The 25006-nt window shown below is 33.8% G+C and overlaps 1 protein-coding gene across 5 annotated transcripts in view; it reads left to right on the top strand.

Moving 5' to 3' along the window:
* Positions 1 to 25006, top strand: part of EML5 (EMAP like 5) — a 105466-nt gene that overhangs the window by 20900 nt on the left and 59560 nt on the right. For all 5 annotated transcript variants that reach the window (XM_035328940.1, XM_035328937.1, XM_035328939.1 and 2 more), the window contains exons 2-10: positions 437 to 596; positions 3397 to 3495; positions 4118 to 4186; positions 6582 to 6767; positions 14026 to 14161; positions 18158 to 18359; positions 19394 to 19531; positions 19924 to 20180; positions 23279 to 23491. In XM_035328940.1, coding sequence (XP_035184831.1) covers positions 437 to 596; positions 3397 to 3495; positions 4118 to 4186; positions 6582 to 6767; positions 14026 to 14161; positions 18158 to 18359; positions 19394 to 19531; positions 19924 to 20180; positions 23279 to 23491 — 1460 coding nt within the window. The remainder of the gene's footprint in view (positions 1 to 436; positions 597 to 3396; positions 3496 to 4117; positions 4187 to 6581; positions 6768 to 14025; positions 14162 to 18157; positions 18360 to 19393; positions 19532 to 19923; positions 20181 to 23278; positions 23492 to 25006) is intronic.

Here is a 25006-nt window from a genome sequence, read left to right as displayed (position 1 = left end):
TGAAATACTTCTGGATATGCATATCTGTTTCCATTAATTATAGATTTGTTGATAAATAAACAATGGCTTTTTTCTTGGTCCTTTGTATCTTTTAATCTCAAAAAAAGAGAGAGAAAGGAAAAATAAGTCTTTTTAGTGTATGGAAATCTGACTTAATTTAGTAAACTGAGTGTTTTAGAACAGCAGATTAATAACTTCTACAATTAGTTTAATTGGAGAAATGCTTGAAGGTTCAAATTGAAGAAAGTTGGGGGCATGAACTGTATTAAAGGAAATATTACAGCAATTATGGAATCTGATTCAAAATGATATAAAATCTACTATAAATGATAAAATATTATAAAATAATTTATATCAAAAAACTAATGCAAACAACTTAGGCAAATATAGAAGTTTTATGCAAAAATATTTTATATTTTTCTTTTTTTTTTGGCAGCCTTGCTTTGCATCCTGAACGCGTGCTGGTGGCAACAGGTCAAGTTGGAAAAGAACCGTATATCTGTGTGTGGGACTCGTACACTGTGCAAACTGTATCCGTTCTGAAAGATGTTCACACACATGGTATAGCTTGCTTGGCTTTTGATTTAGATGGTCAGGTATGTAATTTTTTTTTTTTTTTCAAACACTTAAAGAGACTCTGCATCTGTGAGAGCTCCTGTATTGTTGGAGAGATCGGTGGCTGTTCTAATTAAGTTGAGTGATACCAGATGGGGCTCTACTGAGAAAAGCCTAATTGTAACTTGTTTCAGTTAAAACATACTGAAATTATTGTAGGGAGGTTTTGAGTTTATCAGATTGATCTACAGATTTTATCACTTTCATTTCTCACTGTTTGCAGCTTTCTAGAGTCAGCTGCTTTCTACAACATCATTTCTAGTTGACATGTTGTTCTTGTCGGTGTAAACTCGTGTGTCCATTCCTCAGTTGGGCAGCATTAATAATTTAAGGTCAGAATTTACCATATTTATTGTTGAACTACTCTTTTTTTTTTTTTTTTTTTTTTTTTTTAGTATGCAGTTGTGCATTCCCTGTGTGTATTTGAGAGATTTGAATGTATATCTGTGATTTGTTATAGGAACGTCCAGAACTGATTTTTATGTTAAAAGCCATAAATCGTCAGAATTTAGACTGATATTCTCAGTGTTTACATATGATCACCTTTTTCTTGGCACTTCTTTGAATTTTATGGTCTGAAAGGGAAACTGGATACGTTTGTTTTTTTGAGATCTGGATCTTCCAGAATTGTCTCCCTCTGGAAATGTCTCCATATGCAAAATATGTTTGTTTGCATCTTCCCTATCCTTTTACATCCAGACTTGTCAGACTGCAGTACTCTCTGATGAGGTTCTTCTAAATACTCCCCACGAGGAGAGTTTACTGTTTGATAGTGATTTTAATTATTTGAAATATTTGACATTACATGGGATTTTGATTTATTGGAGTGATACAGCAATGTACTGAAATCGCAAAATAAGCATTATGTAGCAATTGCAGTGTACAGATTAATTGCATTGAAAAGATGACTCCTGTTACCATTCTTAAATGCTCACCATCGCATTTCTGGGCACCCCCAGTTCCCAGGAAGGAATAGATGGATTGAAGCCAGCTCAAGCCTGTTGCTTTATTCAAAGTTTGTTTTATTAGTGGTCCAGTTTTTATACTTTTGTTGGGCAGTATATACACTCCACCTCTGCTTGTCTGGTTAGCTCAGGAAGACATTATTCTTTTTTATTTGTCTCAGGCAATCTAGTGATATGCTTGTGCAGCTGTTTCATCTAAAGCCAAGGTTATTCTTCAGTTTTCCTAGTGTTGAGAGAAGTTCAGCTTTCTTTACAATACATTCTTCTATGAGATCACTAGTTGGTGGGGTTTTTTTGACCTTCTTCTTTGAGCCCTTCTTCAATAGGGAGATATGCTGGTTGGTAACAAGATTTTCAGGTTCTTAAGAGAACTGAAAGCATCATTTAATAAATCTTTCAAATGCCTTTGAAAGATAAATATATCAGTTCATATCTGGTAAGGCATCATCTGTTTTTTTGTTGTTTGTGTGTGTGTGCTGGCTGTTTATCATTTGTAAAGCCAGTCTACTTTTACACTTCTCTTTGTGCAGTAGGTCTGGAATTGACCTTGTTAGAAGCATAGCTGGAACTGAAAGTGATGTTCCTTCTAAGAATGTATTTTGGAGTATCTGAAAAATTGAAGTTGGCATTAATAACTAAGGAGCATGAAGACCACTTATATTTAACTTTTTTTTTTTTTCTTCCCATAATTTTGGAGCTTTAGAGACAAAAAAGAAATGTTATTGGAAATAGGTTTCTGTATTTGGGGGAAAAAAATGTTTACATTTGTGGTTTGCTTTTGCTTGTTAAAAACACCCTTTGACAATCTACCTAAAAATTGAAACTAAATTTGTCTTGAATGCATATGGGTTAGCTACCGAACAGTGAGAAAAACTTTGCCCAAAAGATGTGCCAAGCTTTCATTTGTCAAAGTTAAGATATCGCAATTTCTGCATAAACTCAACAAAAAGACTTCACTTCCTTTAATAATAAATATATATATAAAAATAAAACTTCATTTTGCCTGTTCTTTAATACTGTTAAAATATCTCTGCTGAGAATTTCTATCGTGAAAATGAGATTTTCACTGATTGTCAAGTATAGTAAGTGGGCTACTGGCTAAATGGTCTGCGATGTTTGTCAATAAATCAATGCATCTTTACAGTTGAAGACAAGTCAGGCATACAGGAGGATCTTAAACTTTTATTTTTATATGTTTTCTTGGTACAATCTTTTTGTCTTTTCTGGTTTTATAGTTTAACTCGTGTCAAACTCTTTCTGAATGTACTTAATGAAACCAGTATGTCTGGGACCTTGTTGGTTTCTGGTTTTGTTAAGGATTCCAAAAGGAATATTTACTCGGACTTGTTTTGAAGAATGGCTTTTAACTGTTCTTAATCTCATTTCTAAGAAGTTCGAATAAAATATTTTTGTTTCTTTGTATCTGTTGAACTTTTTAAATAAATAACTTAAATTCTGCAAGTTATATGAAATTCAAAGTAAATGCAAGTAATTTTGTTAACTTTAGAGAGGTTATCTGTTTTTGCAAATGTCTCCTGATTACTGCTTGCCATGTATGTTATATATGATGATGCACTATGAATCAGAAAATGTTATCTGAGAAGACCTTGCTTTATGGTCATGATGTCGTGATTGAAGAGATGAAGCTTTCGTCATTTGGAATAAGATGGTATATTTCTTGTTTTCTTCTACATCAAGGTGTAGATACTGCTTCTTATTCAACTTTGTTGTGAATTTGTTCTTTCAAGTTGTTTTTTCTCTAGCCTTCACTAATATATTGTTATTTTTATTTTTTATTTAATTTGGCTATTTTTAGCGGTTGGTCTCAGTTGGTTTGGATTCAAAAAACACAGTTTGTGTATGGGACTGGAGAAAAGGAAAATTGTTATCAATGGCTCCTGGTCATACAGACAGAGTAAGTATTACTACCAATTTGAGTGTCAATGTAGAGTTAATTTGTCAAACCATGTCTGTGTATACATACTAAAGCTTTGTCTAAACAACAAAAAAAATATTTTACATTATAGAAACTGAATTTGCATAAAGCTTGGATTTGTATTAAGATATATAAGGATATGAAAGAGACAAATTTATTTCTGAAATAAAATGTGTAGCTCATATATTTGTATATTCTTTGCTGAGACTGTGAGCATGTAGAGGAATTGCAAAATTAAGGGACTTCTTAGACCTTAATCCCAGTATGGAAAATCAAAATGCAAGTTATCTCTTAGATTTCTCTAGTCTCTTAGATTTTCATAAATGAACCTTTTTGTTGTTATTTTCACGTGTTGTAATTACTGTGGGAGGAAAAAAAAAAAAAGACCAACAAATAATCTGAATTACATTTTTTCAACTTCACTGTTGAATGAAGGGATAAAGAAGTCATTCTGGTAGTTCTATTTAAAGCATTTTAGATGGTCTATTAATTTGTTAGAAGTTTTTAGTGTTTTCACTATCCCTTGGGAAGACCATCTCTGCTGATGTTCATGGGGTTTTTCCTTTTTGTTTTCTTTTTTTGTTTGTTTGTTTTAATGCAGATATTTGATATTTCTTGGGACTTGTACCAGCCAAACAAGCTTGTCAGCTGTGGTGTCAAACACATCAAGGTAATGTAAGAAATGATATAAAATATAAACCATTATTTCATGGATTAAAATGGAATCTAAAAGGAGTATGCATCTGAAAGGAATATAATATGAAAGGTCCTTTATAGGATTACTGTTACTACTTAAGGACTGCAGTCATGGATCACAGATGACTGCACTAGGCATGTTACAATATATGCAGTGGAAAAGCAGACAATCTCTGCTCAAAAGAGTTTGTGGCCTGGCAGACAAAAATACAGAAAGAATAAAAGAGTTGTCATTGATATCGTATGGGATGATCGTGTCATAATTTAAAATTTAGGTAGTCTAAAATGCTCTGTTTGGAATCCCAAGTAGCGTTAATTCAAGCTACGCACATTTAAAGTCAGTCCTCATACTCAAATTTCTGATTCTTATACAGGGAATCGTTACACTGTGAGGTGAAATGAGTTGAGATTGCATTTCTTACAGTTTGAGAGAATACAGAAATACAGTGGTAAGAGAAAGGAAAAACATTTTTCTTTTAATTCTTTTTTTTCTCTGCATGCTATTCCTGCTTTTGTAATGGGCAAGGAGTGTTCAAAATGACAGGATTCATGATTTGGGCAGGCCATGTCTTCTGCAGAGTGTTCTATAAAAACACTCTGCTTCGTTTGATGCGTGTACCAACTGACATGCAGAAACAGCTGTTTTTTCAGACTTCATTGTGTCAGCAGGATTATCAATGCTTGGCTGCCATTAGTTATGTTTCCTAAAGGAAGTCACTCCCTTATCCCATGCACTGCCTTCTGTGTTACCATGTAACAGCAGTAGATGGCAGCTTGAAAGTTCTGTATTGCTCTTATGTGTAGGGTCCTAAGGTGAGGAAAAAAATAGTGCTTTTTTCTTAAGAAGAACTTTTAGATTAAGATATATTGATAGTTTATTGGAAAAAGCGTACAGTATCTTGACTAGACTGCATACCTCTCTGAGTATAGTGTTTATTGTGTCATTTAGAGATTTCCAAGAGCTTGATTTTTTTTTTCTTTGATATACCGGTATGCCAATAATATGCTAACATTTGCTAGCTGTGATTTAGTATATTTACAGTGGCTTTATCATGTCAAAACCTATCCATTTATATAAGAAAAGCCTATCTGAGCAACTTTAAAGCTTTTTAAAGCATCTACAAAGCCCTTTTAAAAATTAAAAATGACATTTTAAAAATAATTGATGTTTCCTTAGAGAAAACTTTTAAATAAAAATCTGAATCCTAATGTTGTAGAGATATTTGGATCAGGCAGAGGTTTGCTTTTTTTTTTTTGCTTTTCTTAAATCATTCCTTCTTTGTGTTATTTTGATATCAGTAATTAATTATTTTCATGTTAGTAATATTGCATTCTTTAACTTGCAAAATCAAGTTACATAGACAATTCCAAATAAAGTGCTGTTAAGGAATTACCTCTTTTAGATAAGTTATTTTCTTCCATGTCGGGGCTAGATGTTTAATTTATGCAGTAATTGTACCGTTACTTCTCAAGCAACAACATAATCTATGACAGTGCACTTTGGTTAAAACAATAATAGTTAAAACAGGGATTTGTCTGGTCGGTGTATGGTTATTTCTTCATTACGTTATTGCAGGTACAAAAATCTGTTCATTGCAACTTTTTATATTACCCTGTATTAATTGAATTCTATGCTTAGAATTTTGAAAAGATTATTGGTAACAGAAACTTGCTGTGAAATATAGTTCAGTAAACATGTATACGTAGAAGAGGCTGAGACAATGTAAGTGTGAGCTGTCAGCACTGATTAAATAAATGCTTTCACATTTAGTTCTGGATTTGAAATTGTGTCCAGCAGTTTGTTGAATTTTACAGTGCACGTTTGTGCGTTTGAACATCAGGGTTTGATGGGAATGTGAAAGATGACTACTTTGTATGATCAGAATTGATTAAGTCTGTAATAAGACCAGCCACTTATAAACAGAGCAAGTTACAATTGTATCAGAAATTTCTGAGATTAGATCGCATCTTTAAATGTATAAAGTATAAATGCAGCACTTGCAAAGTAAACCATTTGCACTTGTGTTTTGCATTAGAGAAAGATCAGATAATTCTATTATGAAATCATTTTCCAAAATGACTGAAAATACAGGTGATTTACAAATTACAATTTGGTCAAAGAATTCCAATTTGATTTTTAAGATACCCAGAAACTCCTTCCTTCCTATGTAGTCCACAGTGCAGTTTTTGTTGAAATGTAAACTCAGTTAAGTAAATACAAGGTTGTTAACCTAGTGGAGAACTGAAGCAAGGAAAAGGAGATAGAAGATGGTGTACTTTGGAAGTAAAGTATTTCTCTCTCAGAAGAACGTGTTAAATTTTAGGAGATTAGCAAGATACCCATCTCTCTAAATCACTTTATCTTGCAGTTCTGGAGCTTGTGTGGCAATTCGTTGACACCAAAACGTGGTGTTTTTGGCAAAACTGGTGATCTCCAAACTATATTGTGCCTAGCTTGTGCAAGAGATGAAGTGACATATTCTGGTGCACTGAATGGTGATATTTATGTGTGGAAAGGAATAAACCTTGTGCGGACAATACAGGGAGCACATGCTGTAAGTATATCTCTTTAAGTTAATATAAAATGCCAAACAGATTTCTGGAGAGCCAGAAAGGATTGTGCAAGATCACCTGGTCTATGCTCCTAAGCAATTCCCCATGGCAGAGACTATTGATGTCTAATCTTTCTTTTTTGCTTTTAATTTCCCTTGCTTAAGATTTCTGTTATGGTAGAAAAGGAGCATTAGATTGAGAAATGCATTTAGATGCCCATTTGTGTGTTTTTTTTTTTTTTTTTTTTTTTTTCCCTCCCCCCCCCCCCGCTGTAGTTCATGGGGATTTAGTCTGTAAACAATGCATTTATATTTTCCCTTAAATAGACACCTACTGCTCTGTTCATTTGCTCGTGTGTCTAGTGATGTGTTTAGATACCAGAATTGAGTATGAGTCTACTTCATCTAACTCTATTTTGTGGATGTCTGATTTATCCAGAAGCATATCAGGCGGCCTGGACTCCTATGTTTATGTCAATGGGTAATGAAACAAATAAATAGGTACCCAGAGAGCTTCTGGAGTTTCTATCCATAAATCTCCATTGGCAGTAATCCAAATACAACTGGATGCAGCCCTGGGCAATCTGCTATTAGATGACCCTGCTTTGAGCAGTTTGGACTGGATGCCCTCCAGAGTTTCTGGCCAACATCAGCTAGATCTTGTGAATTGAGCCCTACTGGCTAATTAAATGATAGCTCTCTAAAGTCCATTGATTCTACAGACTATTTAAGCCCAAACATGTACCTTGCTTGTCGAGACATGTGCTTAGTCATTTTAGCTTGAGTCAATCATTCTAACTTGTTCTATGTTGCTCTTTTACCATATTACTTCAGCTTTTTAGAACAGTATACAGCTTTTAAAAGCAAAGACATCTCATGAAGTTTAATATTATTTTTTTTTCTGAAGTGCATGGTAAGATTTTCTCTTAATCCAAAAGTTTAATGCATCTATGAACTGATTGTATTTTTGTTGCATAAGTATTCATATATTTTCAGTATTTTTTCAAAGTATATGGTTTTGTGACAAAGGCATGCAGCAAAAAAAAAAAAGGTTTTGCAGTTTTGTGTGTGTCAAACTATGAGAGTCCTCCTTTCCTCTCATGTTGGTAAGTCAAATACAGTAATATTTAATGCAAGATGCAACTTCTAACTTGTTAAAGTATCATGTAAAAAGAAGGGCAATCAATTTTTGGTTGTTTTCACCCATGAGATGTGAAACTGCTAAAGTAGCTTTGTGAAGATACATTATTTGCTGGTTGGAGGTAGATTTTAGTTTCAGAAAGTATTGTACTTTCTAGATAATATTTGAAGTAGCTCACTTACTAACAATTTAAAATAACATGAAAGTACAAACATATGATTTCCTATATTCCTGCTTTGAAATTCTGGATAAAAATGGATAACAATTGTTCTTTCTCATGAGAAAGTGTTTGCTTTGGACTGGGTGGGATGATGCATGTGACTAAAGTTAAAACCACTCCATAACTTGATTAGGTAGAATGGAGGAGACAAAAAGTGATGAGTGCTACATGTGTGGGAAAGGTTGCAATGAGTCAGTAGTAAGGAGACATTTGGTTTACTGATGATTGAGAAACGTATGTTTAGGAATGGTTGCAGCTTGTTGAATATACTTAAAATTTGCAAGGGTTTGGACTACTTTTTTCAGACAGCTGTATAATATGATAGTATATCTGATTATGAATAAAAATCTAGTTATGAAGAATATAAGTGTGGGATCAAATTTGCAATGTCCCAGCTGATAAACACAAGATGATGAGAGCTTGTTGCTCCATTACCATATGTGCTGCATCAGTTCTTTGTTGAATGCAAGATCAAATTTGGAGTGCTGTGCTCCTTATCTTCAGTAGAGTCAGCGGACAGAGCTCAGGTGACCTTGGAGTAAGTCTTATCTAACCTTCTATTTTTGGCTGTGTCGTTTCGGCTCAATGGAATTGTCGTTTGCAGTGCTGAAAATTAAGTAGGTTCACTAGGCCATGGCTTTGGAATTCATTTTCACCAGAGATTAGAGTCACTACAAATCTCACCAATTTCAGAAAAAAAAAAAAAAAAAAAAAAAAAAAAAAAAAAAAAAAAAAAAAAACAGTGAAATCTTTTCTGGAAGCTTACTTTCCAACACAATGAAACCTTGTTTCTCAATAAATTATTAGTTAAAGGGATAATTGTCAGATAATTGTAGGCACAAAGTATAGCAGCTTGGAATAAGTGCCTCTTCAGACATACCAAACTATAACCATCATATTTTACACTCATGTCTAACTCGTCCATTCTCTTAAAAAGAAAATGCAGGTGTAAATGATAACATTTGTGATGGGCATATGCTGTTAAAAGCACAGAATGTACATATAGGTACCCTAGTTGAACAGATATTTTTAATTTTAAGAGCGGTTCAGTGTGTTCCAGTAAAAGCAACTGAGGAAATAGATAGCAATTTTAGCAGGCAAAATAAGAATTCTCAGCTAAGCCAGATTATCTGTCTTCTGTTACAGCAATACTAAGAACTGTAACGTGCCAAGTACATGTTTGAATGACTGGAGAATTAGTTGGAAAAGGACTGCAGAGTTCACTGAATGTTAGAGGTAGGAGTGAAAGGTAGGAAAAGATAGAAATGAGCAGGACTGAAGAGGCACACAATGGATGTGTGGGGAGTACTGTATCACAGTGGGAAATTGTGGAATTGTTGTTTTGTAGATCTCCCCTAAATAATAATAACAGTGAAAGTTTTAGAAGGGAGTGAAAATACAAGGCAACATGAAAATATATGAAAATTCATTGACACTGGTGTGCCATTTGGGGCTGCAGGAGGTTATTTGTAGACAGTCCATCTGATTCTGGAAAGTTAACAATATATACTCTGGCTTAAAATCTTTTATCAGATGCTATATTTTTGTACCAGTGCAATCAACAGACTATAGAGTCTGTTATTTTAAATTCATTTTAGAGGTTCTAAATTAAAGGTATTCTGTGATTATTAGGTACCTGAAACTAACACAAGGTGTTATTCAAGTATTAGAACAAAATATTATGCTTGTTTAAAAACACTGCATGCTTTAAAATTTATTGTGTGCTATGCTTTTGCCTTGCATAGTAAATGTACATAAGATGCTTTCTCAGCAGCTGAATAATTTATTTCGAGATACTGTTTCAGAGGTACACATTAAAGTTGTGTGGATTGATGTCAGAAACTGAGGTTAAATAACAGGCTTGAGGTTAAATAACAGGCACCCTGTTAGAACTATTGCACACCTATGTCAGCTGGCTGAACACTGATTAAATATAGATGAAAACAATATAATGAACTTAAATGAATGGTTTAAAGCTGGTTTCATGTACCAACACATTAAGTCACGTGGTATTTTTCTCCTTCTGCTTAGGCTGGTCATCGGTATTTTTCTCCTTCTGCTTAGGCTGGTTATGAATTTGAAAGTAACTCTCCACGTACCATTTCAGCTAATGAAAGGCATATAGACAACTATTTATTTTTCGTATAGTAATATGCCCATTCTTCAACTGTTGTATGGATAATTTGTTAGATACGAAGATTCAATTCCAGTAGTGGCTCTCCTTTGTAAATGTATAGACACCAATTTTAAATATTTGCAATCCATCTGCTTGTTGTGCAGTATATGGTGGGAGAGGCTATGTCTTAGAATAAGTGCCCAATATATGTCCTGCTTTGTATGTTAGTGTATGTGTCCTGAATTGTGTTTAGGACTAAAAAGGAAGTGCTGAACAGGCAAAATGTTTCTATTTTCCATATTGCTCTGAAGCCAATTACTTTTTGAGCATGCTTGAAGTTTCCACGTGATCGCTTGTACTAATGACTTGTTTTCCATATGAATGCTTGGTCCTAATTACAGCTAACTGCACTTACGTGCTTTTAGGAATTGCGTAGTTAGAACTAGTGGGGCGGATTTTATATAAATGACTGAGTTTAGATAAATTAACAATTGATTTTTTCCATCGGAGGCAAGACTGGTCCAGAAGCACTAGGGAGCCTGAGGGTACCTCACTGTTGCAAATTTCTTGGGCACAAGCAGTGGGAAAATACTCATGCAGTAGAGATCAAATTTTTGACAAGTTCTTGTTGTACTTCTCCATCTTTCAAGTATCATTTCTGGTCTATCTGGGGATTTATTTTTTTGTTTGCTCTCATTAATATCTCTTTTCCAATTTGAGGGAACACAGATGAAATACCAGCAGGTTATGTTGGAACAGTTGGAAATATTTTGCATTCTGAGAATACTGCTGATTAATTTATTTCCAGAATTTTCCCATTCATTAGGAAGTGTAATGAAAAATCAGTAACAGAAGATGATAATCCATATGGCAAATTTTGTAATTTTTTTAACATGGGCAACTTTTATTTTGATTCAGAAGCACAAGCAATCCTATTTGCTCACATTATTTACTAAGATCAAACAAAGTCAGTGCAATTGTTTGCCTCATTACTGCTGGGAGACTAGTGACCATCAAGACCCAAATTACATTAATGAAAATTGCAGACTGAAAGATTAAGAGAAACTTGAAGACTCCAAAGTTGCTTTGCATTAATAATCCTGACAGTTCCGAAAAGGAAAGATATAGTGGAAGAATTATGACTGGCCGAGCTATCAGAATACAGAATCTGTCTTTTCTCCCCTAAGTGTGGGCCTAACAACTAAATAGCTAAGTATTAGTTACTTAGCTATTTAATATTCAGCTTTCTCCATTAGATATTTACAGTACCCACAGTAAGGGACCTTTTTTCTAGTTTTCATCAAATTCTACTATTCCAGTGGCACATACACTGAAATGAGGATGTCCTATTGCATTTCAAGAGATTGAGCAAGCACAACATCTGCCAAATCTCCTTGGCAACCAGTATGTCCTTTTCAAGATAAGGATAATTCTGTGAAATGGAAAACAGATTAATCCTGGATCCACTTGATCTTATCTTCAGAACATTTAGCCAGCTTCCCACATTGCCAAATGTCTGATTCTTTTTTTAATAGGGACTAATTAAGCCATGGATTTTAGAAGGAGCTAATTAGAAAAAAGAATAATTCTATTATCAAGATTGCATTCCAAAAAGATCTTTAAAAGATTTATGTATGCCAAAACGTGGGCAAAATTCATTATATGGTACAAAATAAGCCCAAATTCCTCCAGCCTTATATTTGCTCAATGACGCTAAAAGGTTAATGCAGTAAAACACAGACAGAGACACAGAGAAACAAACAGAGTTTGGGTTGTATTTTGAAAAATCTTTAGGCTCCTAAAGAACGAAAGAGGATTTACAGAACATTAGAGATATGGGAGTTAGCCTTCTAATCTGCTTATGACTTAAAAATTGCACTACATTTCTCTTTAGGCACATGCTACTTCTGAAAATACATCTTGTCTTAGAAGTCAGTATCTTGAGGATGGATGTTACATGTCAAAAAATTGAGTTCTGTCACCTTGGTCTTTCAGTCTTGATTGTCATTTAACGTTTTAGCAATAATATGCTCTCCTTTCGAAAGCTGAGAAAGATTTATATTTTCAGTTTTTCTCAACTTCTGAAACAGTGATATCCTTGTTAACTAATGCTAGAGAAACACAGTCCATGTTTCACTATGGCACATTCTGATATTTTGTTTTATTATAATTGGTGAAGAAAGCACAGCTTGGTAGGAGAGAATAGTTACAAGAACGTGGAAATTGTCAGAAGCCACGACACTGGGTTCTAATTAATTTTGTGTTTCACTTTGTTTGGCTTCAAAAGCATCTCTCCTTTGAAAATGCTTTCACTTTTGAGGATGCTGTACTTCATTGCTGTAAAATGTAGACCCCAACCAAGGAAACTATTGGAAGCTTGCTTTTATTCCTTTACAGAATTGAAAATTCAGAACTATATTAGAGAGAATTTATGTCTAATATTAGTTGTTTTATCTTCTTTTGGGCAGTGGTTATGGAGACAGATTTTCCTTCCATAAATTTCAGTGCTTTCCTTTTTGCATTTGTCGTAGCTGAATATTAAATACTTTCAATAAATGCAGAACTATTTTAAAGTTTTTTATAGGTTTATCAGCCAAAGTTGTCTTAGCAGTAATCTTACTTAATGCAATGCATTAAATACTTACAAAAATAAGATAGACTGGTGGTGAATTGTGTATGTACATAAACAAACAAACAAAAAAATGTGTATTTGCATTTTGGGTAATACATTGCAGTTACATTTGTTATTAGTGGTTATATGGAATATGGTAACTTTATATTAATAATACATGGAATACATGCTCCTGACTCTACCTTTGCTGAAGAAAATATATATCAAAGTAAGCTTAAGAAAATGTGTTAGGAAAAATGTTGTTTCCTAATGGAGATTGGTGGAAATCTGACATTTGGGGCAGTTGGATCCTGCTTTACTGTTTGTTGCAAACCAAGAATTGTGTGGGTTTTGAGTTAGGTTTACAAAACGTGCTTGGTCAGTTCAGTACTGTAGTATGTATCTTCAAAAGTGAAGCATTTGTGTGCATGATAAATTTGCACGCGTTTACCCTAAAAGGAATTAACTTGCTGTAGTAAATGGTTGTTGTAGGAGTTTGTAGTGGTGAATCATGATAATGTTTGAGAAGTCCACTCTATGAAATTAGACTATCAATTTTTATAGAAAAAAAAATCGATTTTTAAATTATTAAAATTCTGTACAGACACCTAATTTTTCTTATTATTGACTGTATTTAATTACCTAGTTTATGACAAAAAGAGATTAAGACAGATTTGCAAACTGTCAGACTTTTGAACTGCTTTCCTTCAGTTTAATTCTGGATGTACAGTTAAACTAGTGTATTTTTCTCTTGTGTTAGAGCTCTCATTTTAGAAAGTAACTCAGTTTCTGATAGTACATTAGCATCTGTTCAACCCTCAGCTGAATTAATGTAATCTGAGAATGTGTTTTGTTTTGTATAGGTTCCTTACTTACTGTCTTGAATAGAAATAGACAAAAATGGTTACTTAAGTTGCCATGAATCTGAACATAATTCCTTTGTGTCATTTTTAGTTCCTTCGCAGCTTTCATGAAAGCCTGTGCTATTAAAAATTCTTTTAAGGTTTGTGTTTCCAATTCTGGCTCTTTCATATTTAAAACTTGTATTAGTTGCATATTTTAATGCAATTTTCAATAGCATAACAGGTAGGAGGACAAGAGGAGAAGAGTTCCACTTTCCATATCAGTCTCTCTGATCTGTATATATTACAAATAATTTTCTTCTCTCTTCAGGCAGGAATTTTCAGCATGAATGCGTGTGAAGAGGGGTTTGCCACTGGTGGCAGGGATGGCTGTGTTCGCTTGTGGGATTTAAATTTTAAACCAATAACTGTGATTGATCTCAGGGAAACAGACCAGGGATATAAAGGTAAGAAGAATGTTGTCACTTTCAGTGTTCCATAGGTTGGAATTTTTCTAGTGTTTTGAACAAGAAAAGACTTTATTAAAAAAAAGGGGGGGATCATAGATGTTGCTATGTACTGTTTTCAAGATAAGAAATGCTTGGTTTTGATGATACCTATTAATATGAAGATCACATAGCCCTTCAAAGTTACTCTACGGCATACTATATACTATGAAGCTGTAAATAAGCCAATAAAATGTGTACCTGTTCTATAGCACAGCAGTTTTAACAAAGAACGGTAATGAAGCAAGAAAATTTAGAAAAGATGCTGCAGTGAAAAACAGAATGCAGAAATTGCATATTTATCCAGATTTTCAGGAAAAAAAAAATATATATATATATATTTGGAAGTAATCTACAGCTTTGTAGTACTTAGAACTCTGCTAACATATACCTGTAACTTCAATTTGGAGTGTACGTCATGCTAAAATTTCATATCTAGCAGTCCAAGGCACATTTTGTTAGTGGTGTTCCAGATATCAGTGCTTTAATAAGCAGGAAAGCAATATAATTAACTTTTAGCTTGGGAATTGTTTAGTCTGAAACATTAATGTCATGTATAATACTGCTTACATAGGCATTTGGTTTTCTTTTCCCCCAGTCACTTTGCTGTTTTTTAACATCGTGCTGAGTATTTGACGATGCAGTAGAATATCTCATGACAATCAGATACATCATTGACAATAAATAACTGATTACAAGCAGAGTTAAATGTTTGTATTCTGTAATTCATTTGACATTCCCACTGAGATTGTGAAATCTTTCAGCAAGATGAAGTACATTCCATTTTAAATGCCCTCGGGTACAGTGACTTATCATGACTGAGACAATTTAAGAGAAATAATTTCTTCAGTCTCAAATCAAGAGACAAATGTGTTCATTTATTCTTCTCTTACTTGATAGAAAGATAAATCTATTTTTTTCTGTGCATTTTTTTTAAATCAGTGCTTAACTGACAATTTTGGATAATCATTTCAGTTTCTGTCTAGTCTGACAGACGTATTTCAAAGAATTAAATCAGAATTTGTTGTTTCTATTGTTTCTATGTATTAAGTTTCTATTAAAGTCTAATGTTTCACAGTAACATGTTTATAAATTGGCTCACCTCTTTGAATTAGACAGATTAATCTAGTTTGTAATATATTTGGTACATTAGTACATTTGTCAAAAGTAAAGCAAAAATATGTTTGCCTTCACCTGCATTTCTGTCTTTCAGTACTCTATCACCCAATTAATTTAACGTTCTTAAAATCAATTTAGCGGATCTGCAGTATCTCCTAAGTGAATTTGTACATTATTGAATGCATTTTGAAATGAAAGTTTTCTGCTTATGTGTCTCATATTCAAAATGATACTGGTATAGATGCATCTCTCAATTCTGTTATTTTTAATTTGTATTTTCCCTTCAAAACAATATATTTGTAGATACTTTCTCTTTCTTACAGTGTTTTATTTAACTGTAACTTCTTTAGGTCTGTAACAAAAATAGGTATTTGTTTTAGAACAGGAATAAATACCTAGTATAGCAGTGACTGCTATTAGGAAATCGTGAAATGTTTGTTAAAAATTTTTCAATTCTCTAAAAGTGTGTCTATGTTCAGTGATAAGTCCGGTGGTACACTCATGAACCTTTGCATGCATAAAATTTCCTGTAGTTTGAGGAACCATAAAACATATCAGTAACTTGATATTTGCCAAGGAAATTATCCTGAGGCCAAAAATTGTCATTTGCTATTGTTCTAAAAAAAAAAAGGTCCAGATTTGGGAAAATACTATTGGAGCAGGAGGAAGAGAAAGAGAAACCTGTTCACATATATCAGAAATTTTGGCTTTTAAACTTGCTCACCTGCTGTTTCTCAGATCTATTACATGTAGTTGAAAGTTATGTTTCATTTCATTTCATTTTTTCAAACTTGTTCACCCCTCCACATCATTTCTTCTGCTTTCCATGGAACAGTCATTTCCCATGAACTCTTTGATTCATCAGTTATGAGAACTCCACTTTCATTTTTCTTCACTTATTAGCTGTGCTATGTGCATTTCATAACTTGTTCTAAAATCATATCTTTCATAATTTTAATTTTCTTAATCTTTTCCTTTGGTCTTCTGCATATATGATTTTTCATACTTCATCATTTTGAGGACTGTCTTTATGATCTGTCATTCTACACATTTTCTTACTTGCATTTTCTGCTGCTCCTATACTCTTATCTGTTGGTAATTCCATCTGTGAATGCTACCTCAAGTTCCATATATCTCTGAATGGCTCAGAGTAAGTAACTGACTCTAGATATATCTCCAAATAGTCAAATTGTATTTCAAAATATCTCCTTCCACCAAAAAAGTTCCAGATTACTAAAACAGATCTTTTAATCATTCTTCATCAAAGATTCTGGTTATTTCTTTCATTATTTTTTTTTAAACACTGTAGGGCAATATAGAAATAAAATGCCAATATAAAATGTTTAGATCTTAGGGCTGAATGGTAGGGTGCTATATTCACCAGTGCAGCACAATATGAACAAGTCTGTAAACCAAAACAGTTGGTGCAGAGGGCTTGATTAGCATAATATGTATTCATTTTGATGAGTGTTTGAAGGGCATTATCTCTAGTGTGATTCGGTGGACTAAATATTACATAGCAGCTGGAGTGCACTGAGGACACTCCTTGAGCACCTTTCAGTTCTGTTTCATATGGAAGTACTCCATGCGCATTTGAGAGCTGTCTTGTGATGCAAAGCCTGGGAAGTAGGCATGATCAGGAGCCTTGCTTTGAAAGCTTACTTTGTGAGAATTAAAACACCAATGCAGTTAAAACTGGATTGCTGAACCACACATTCATTGTTTCTGAGCCTTGCAATTTTTCTTCTACATAATTTTAAAAATATAACATTCTTCTTTTACATTTACACAATCAAAAATATTTTTTCAGAAGGACATCAACTCATACAGTCACCTCTCTCATTTGGTGGTATAATTTTCCCTCCCTTATTACTCCAGAGTAATTTATCAAAGGTCATTCTTGACCTGCCCTTCACAGAAGTCAGTGTTTTGGTAGCAATGCCTAATGTAATTCTCTCTTCCATCTATTTATCTAGAGCTGAAATTGGCAAAATTCACTTGCACTATCAGATTGTAATAATTACAACCTGTTTTAAAAGGTGCATATTGGGCGATCTAAGACTGGGTTCTCCACATACAGCTAACTGTCCTAACTTTCATTTTGTTATTCACAACCTTAACCACAGTAAGCGCAGTTTGTGAGCGCTCAGCTCCACTCTAAACCTGGAAAGTAATTCTGTTGTTCAAAAATGCATGTTAAATTCCATCATAAACCCTTTTTCAACTCTTTTATATATTGTTCCATTGAGTTCTGTTTTTATTATTTTGGTGGTAGGGGTGTCGGAAATCAGATACTAAGATGTTACAAGGATTTGCTGTAGGGGTATCATTTTACAAACAAGCTGGAAAGTATTGGGCTCTTTGGCTATCATATCTAATATATGATACACTGATGCTTTAGCACTTACATAATTGAAATTCATTCAGCTAGTTATATAAATCCAGGGTTTGATCAGAAATTGTAATTTCTATTTTCTGTTACTTATTTTTGAAATTTAATGGCATAAAATTCAGACTTTGAGATGCAAAGGTCAGTATTGTCTTCCTCTGTCAGAGAACTTGTTATACAAGAATTGGGTACGTCTTCTTTACTTTATTAAAAAAAGGTTTATGATTGAGTTTAGATTTTCTTAAATGCTAGTGTTGTAAAGTTAATGTTCCAACAGCAGTGGTATATGATGTGGAAGAGATAAAGGGAATAAATGGGGGAGTAAGAGATGTATGGGTACTCCTTGACGTTTTCTTGGGTTTATGTTTCTCCATGTTTTATTGTGTTATGTTACCATTTTCACAGAATCGCAGGACATTCCTCTCAGTAACAATCTCTTCCTTCTACAGGTCTGTCTGTAAGAAGTGTTTGCTGGAGAGGAGACCATATACTTGTTGGGACACAAGACAGTGAGATTTTTGAAATTGTGGTGCATGAGCGTAATAAGCCCTTCCTGATAATGCAGGGGCACTGTGAAGGAGAGCTGTGGGCTTTGGCTGTCCATCCTACAAAACCATTAGCAATGACTGGAAGTGATGATCGATCAGTCAGGTTGATTTTTTTTTTTATTTTTTATCTGCATGCAGTTTGATGCAAACAACTCATTTTCTAGATAATGTAATTGTGATGTATTATTAAAATCATTGGCACTGAAGTGCATCTAAATGAGTGAAGTTATGAAGCATGAAATTAGAGCCCTCTAATAATAATAAAGTCAAAATTTGTAATTAACAAAAATTATGAAATGTACAAAATTTTAACAAATTCCACTTAGCTTAATGTAATGTACTCTTCTTTGTACACAAGCATCCCATTAAGTTTTTTTTTTAAATTTTGTTAAGCATTCACAAGTTACACTTGGATAAAAAAAACTACAGTAGAAACTTATAATTTTCACTCTTAAAAATGATGAGAATTAACTTTTAGCTTGAGAGTTGTTAATACATACATATTAAATAGTATCCATTTTCTGGGGGAGAAAAAACAGTAAATTACTCATTTACAAGTTCACTTTTTTTGTCAAGTATTTAAATTTAACATGGTTAATCAAAATAATAGTTGAATCAGGAATACTTAAATTCTACTCTAGAGTGCCAGATAACATCTTGTAAATGGTAGATGTAGTGTATTTTGTAACAACAACTTCAATTTTATAATATTACCTAGTTATATGTAGGGACTTCTGAGTAATGGTTTGCTAATAGGAAAGGCTATGTTTAGCCTGTAAAGTCTTTAACTGTTCTTTATCTTTTTTAGCTGAAATAATTAACAAAATAATTAAACTTTCAAAATCATCTACAAGGATGTCTTATCATATGACATCATTATTTTTATATTCAGAATGACAAAATTAACCTGTTTCTGCATTTCATCATTATAGAATCTCTGACCATTAAATGTAAGATTATTCTTTTCTATATGCAAAACTCATTCATCCATCTTAGGTGTTCCTTGTGGATATTTATTAATGGATATATTTATAAAATGGGACATTATCATGTCCAGTGTTCTGCTGAAATTGCAGACTTCATGCTTTCTATCACACATTTACAAAACACTCTTTGTATTTGTAATCATTATTTTAGAATCTGGAGTTTAATAGATCACGCTCTGATTGCCCGGTGCAATATGGAGGAACCCATTCGGTGTGCGGCAGTTAGTACTGATGGAATCCATCTTGCTCTTGGAATGAAGGATGGCTCTTTCACTGTGCTTCGAGTCAGGTAGGTTACAAAAAATGAGAATAGATACCTTATAACCTCTTTCAAGCATGTTATCCAATTGCTTTTATAAATTGTATATATATTAATAATGTAGCAGCCACACCCAAGGAGACCACATAAATTTGTTTTTAAATTACTGATCCTAAGAGTGCTCAGATTACTTAAATATATATGTACAAATATGGCAGAGGTTTTCTGTAACAACACGTTTGTAAGAGTACCCTGGTATTTTGGAAAGAACAGCAGTGTTCTAGGAAGTTTTTTTTAGCGCTGTGTTCGCACATACGATAGTTCATTTCATCGCTTTAATTTTATTTTATTTTTTTACAACTGGGATCTTGACAGTATTAAGGCTCTTCTGTACTTATGACATGCTTTCTTTCATACTACAGAGATATGACTGAGGTTGTTCATATCAAAGACAGGAAAGAAGCTATTCATGAACTGAAATATTCACCAGATGGGAATTTCCTAGCTGTTGGTTCCAATGACAGCTCTGTGGATATATATGGTGTTGTTCAGCGATACAAAAAAATTGGAGAATGTATTGGATCTTTAAGTTTCATCACCCATATGGATTGGTCTTCAGACAGTAAATACTTACAGACCAATGATGGCAATGGGAAGAGACTTTTTTACAGGATGCCAAGTAAGATTTCAAGTTGCCTTTGTGGTACTTGCAAATTACAGAATGTATAGTAGTTTGATAAAAACAGCTTAATCCTGGTTCAAAGCATTGGATTACTGAGGGTTTTTTTTGTAATTCTGTAGAAGGATTTGCTTTATTTGAATAAGAATAGCAATTTCTGCCAAAGTTACTTTAATATTTTTATCCTTAAATGTTTACTCTTTTTATCGGTGCTGCATGGTAAAGATGATGACTTAAAATTCATTTTATTTCTCCAAAGTAAATCTTTGCTCTCACTTTATTAGAAAAATAAAAAAGCCTAACATTCAAATTAATTTTGCAGTAGGTTAATGCCATTGCATTTATTGAATTTGTGTATTAAATTGATTATCTTTTGCTTGCACTGTATGTTTTTAAAAATATATGGAAAAATCAATATATTGTGACTCAGAAGAGTCATCTAGTTTTCTAGGATTATATTTGTGGTAGAATTGCTGAACTTAGTTTACAACAGCTTCTGCAGTGAAAAATTTGTAGTAGGTAGAAACCAAATGCAAATTAACTTGAAAGCATAACAGGAGTAGGTTGCTTTGGAGAAAATAAGAGTACCTCATGTAAGGATACTGCTAGGGATTCTTCACTGGAAACAAAAGAAATAGCAAAGCTGTGATACATGTACAATTCAATCATATAGCCTTTAAAATGAATAAAATAATATTACAGTGATATTTAGCCAGGTAGTCTTATGATAATGCAAGTTCAAATGTCTCTCTTTTTTTGTGTGTGTGTTTCATGATAGGGACTATTAAAGCAAATTGCAATGTTAAATAGTATATTAAAATACAGTTTTCAGATTCAAAATATGTAACAACCCCACTATTGTAAGTATCTTCAAGACAACGCTGTCTGAATTTGACTGAACTTGAAACAGTTTTGATCAAGACAATTTCTTTTGCAGAGGACGTGTGCATGGTACATGTCTTAAATCTTCAAATTTAAGTAGATAATAGTTGTAATAAGTCAAGGGCAGTGTTTGCCACAAGGTTTGACTTTTTTTTTTTTTCTGTGCATATACACTTATGTAATTCCATTCTATGTTTTTCCCACTTAAGCTTTTTGTATTTAATAATCTGTGATTTCTATTACCCTTGCTTACTGCATCGCCCCCTCATTTGTTATACAATATTTACTTTGTTTGCACTATACGTTATTCATAGTTCCATGGATCCTTTTCTGACTTTTTGTTGAAGCATCTAATTCATTCTATATGCAACTTATATTTTGTGCACTGAGACAGAAAACTAACACGAAAGGATAGTAAGTGAGAACTTAATTAGACTGTATCAAATATGTACATACAGGAGGAACAAGTTGGATTTATACAGGCAGCTGTCAGCCTGAAATTTCTTGATATAATTAGAGCATGTGATTGTGAAAGTCTGTTTATGTAAATAGATAAAATATTTTGGCATGGGGGGGGGGGGTGTTAGAAGAATCTCCTAAATATTTTAAAACAATGATCAGAATCCTGTAACACTTGAAATTCCATTGTAAATGAGTAAGGAACTTAGAGTTGCCTAATACGAGATCTGTAGGACTTAATCATGGATATAACCAGTATTAATAGTCATCATTTACATGGATTAGTAATGGGAAGAGCTTACAAGGTAAACCTTGTCAAAGAGTGCAGTTATTTCATTAGAGCTGAAGGATGTTCAAAGAAGGAGCACTGGAATTCTTTAGTTTCTGGAGGAGCACACAGCAGTTGAACTTTTCCTATTTTTTTTTCCCTCTCTCTTTTCCCCTCCTCTCCTCTTTTACGATAGTATTTATTAAATGGGCCTTTGGTCTTACTCAGTACTAATGCTCCTGCATGAAACTCTGTGGGACTGAAACATTCTTACAGACAGAGATAATGTAAGATAACAAGGATACAAGCATAAAATAGTTATTATCATAGAATGGTTTGGGTTGAAAGGGACCTTAAAGATCATCTAATTCCAACCCTGCTGCCATGGGCAGGGATACCTCCCACCAGACCCGGTTGTTCAAAACCCTATCCAGCCTGGCCTTGAGCACTTCCAGGGATGGGGCATTCACAGCTTCTCTGGACAACCAGTTCCAGTGCCTCACCATGCTCATAGTGAAGAATTTCTTCCGTATATCTAATCTACATCTACCCTCTTTCAGTTCAAAGTCAATGCCTTGTCCTATCACTACACTTACTGACAAAGTGTCCCTCCCCAGCTTTCCTGTAGGCCCCCTTGAAGTACTGGAAGGCCACAGTGAGGTCTCCCTGGAGCCTTCTCTTCTCCAGGCAGAACAACCCCAACTCGCTCCTCCTGTTGTCACGGGAGAGGTGCTCCAGCCCCCCATGATCATCCTCATGGCCTTCCTCGACTTTCTCCAACAGGTCCATCTCCTTCTTGAGCTAGACGCAGCACTCCAGGTGGGGTCTCACAAGAGCAGAGTAGAAGGGTAGAAGCACCTCCCTCACCCTGCAGGCCATGCTGCTTTTGATGCAGCACAGGATATGGTTGGTTTCTGGACTGCAGGTGCACATTGCTGGCTCATGTTGAGCTTCTTATCAACCAGCACTCCAGGTCCTTCTCCTCTGGACTGCTCTCACTCCATTCTCCGCCCAGCCTTTATTTCTTCTTGGGATTGCTCTGACCTGGGTACAGCACCTTGCACTTGGCCTTGTTGAACGTCATGAGGTTTGCATGGACAAGTTGTTACCAATAACTTACTGGGGCCAAATCTAAATGAGTTCTTCAATGTTTGCTCCAAATAATCTAGGTTTCTAGAATAGTTCAAGGACACTACTTTTCTGTATCTTAGAAAGGCTACATGTAGTATTTTTAGTAAACATTTGAAAATAACTCAGTGTCAAGCAGATACCAAGAAATAATAAAATCTGTAAAGTACCAAGTGCATGATTTTCTGCAAAGTAGCTTTGACAAGCCTTACAACTAATGTTGCTAATAGTAGAGTTAGATCAGGACAGTATTAGAATGTCAGGTTTTAACTCTCTGTTGGATTTTATTTCAAATATTTTTTTTCAGAATTTTACATTCTTTAAAACTGTAAGTAACTCATCATTTTTATTTTCTTCTTAGGTGGAAAGGAAGTAACAAGCAAGGAGGAATTGAAAGGTGTTCAGTGGGCATCATGGACCTGTGTTTCTGGTGTTGAAGTAAATGGAATTTGGCCCAAATATTCAGATATAAATGATATAAATTCTGTGGATGCAAATTTTATTGGGCAAGTTATGGTTACAGCTGACGATTATGGAATAGTAAAGCTCTTTCGATACCCATGTCTAAGAAAAGGTAGTACCTTGAATTCCTAAATGCATATTTATGAATTTTGGTTACTCAAGAAAAAGCTTTAGAAAACTGGATTTATGTTATAAGAAATTGTATAAATGGCCAATTTATTCTTAGTAGTTTAGTTTGTATTGGCAACTGCAATAGTAACTGTAACAGTATTTTATTTTATTTTGCATAGAATAATCAAAAGTTTTATGCATCTTTTATTTTGCAAAATTTTTTTTTTTCATAGAATTTCATGAGGTGATACAGTGTCCACCTTTTCATGAGATCTATGTTTTTAAGTATTTTTACCTTGGTCTTCGCGTAGTTTTAGAACAGAACAGTTTAGTTGGAAGGGACCTACGAAGATCAGACTATATAGTCTGTTATCAGACTGTTCCACAGTATGTTATTTGAAGTTTAAATCACATTTTCTCTCAAAATTTTAAGAAGGGTAATGACAAATCTCAAGTGAATTTTTTAAAACTAAAGCCTAAAGCAAGGTCTATCATTTTTAATTTTACTGTTCATGAGTAAGTGAAAAGAGAGAAACGTGTATTTTTTATGACATATGTTTATGTCATAAGAACTTCGCTTTTTCAGAGCTGTTTGAAGATCTCCATTCTAGACACTAATAGAATTGAACTGAAACAAAGCATTGACCCCAGAGGTAGATCTCTGTCTTCAAGCTGGTAAAATGATGACAAGAGAAAGCCTTAGCTTTTAATAAGTGTTATCTTAACCAAAAAAGTTTGCCTGGGGACTAGTTCAAATATCTATCTTTTGAAAGAGGAAATGAATATTATAGTTGTATCATTGCAATTTTGCAGCATTGCATGTTTAATGCTGACTACAACCATGTGATGATCTTGCTGGGCCTTAGGATATGTCTTTAAGGACTATGTGCTATTAAAGATTTTTTTTAAGCAACTGATAATCCTCCATAATTTTCTCAACTCTATATGTAAAAGGTGATAATGATAATTTCAATCTTCCCAATTTTATTTTTAAATCTGAGGCAGTACCTGAGATAATCCAAAAACATGTTATTGAAAAAAAAAAAAAAAACTCAATTTGAGAGAAATTGAATTTTTTTTCCTTTTTATCCCCTATTTTGTACTAGACTTATAAATCTGAACAGTACTGTTAACACCTTCCTGTTACTAACTGATCTAATCATTATGTTGTAATTATGCAGGAGCCCGTGAAAATGTGATACAGTTATACTACCATTACTAAAGCTACTAAAGGTGTGATGATACAAATTACTGGAAGTGCTTAGCACTCAAATCCCACAAAAATAGAAGCAGGAACTAGTACTGTGAGCACAGATGGGGTATTTTCACTAAGCTATATATAAATGATATAACATTTACATTTAAATTTAAAGATTTAAATAATGACATTTTCAGTGTAGAAATAGTAACTGGCAAAATCTTGGTTAGTGGGGTAAATAAATAATACTAATAAATTGCATAAAATGAAAAAATCGTCCTTAATATACCTCATACAAGACTATCATATTTTCTCTCT

Source organism: Oxyura jamaicensis, chromosome 5 (assembly GCF_011077185.1).
Source record: "Oxyura jamaicensis isolate SHBP4307 breed ruddy duck chromosome 5, BPBGC_Ojam_1.0, whole genome shotgun sequence".
Taxonomy (NCBI): domain Eukaryota; kingdom Metazoa; phylum Chordata; class Aves; order Anseriformes; family Anatidae; genus Oxyura; species Oxyura jamaicensis.
Note: the sequence above shows the minus strand (reverse complement) of the source record. Positions and strands in the feature narration are given on the sequence as shown.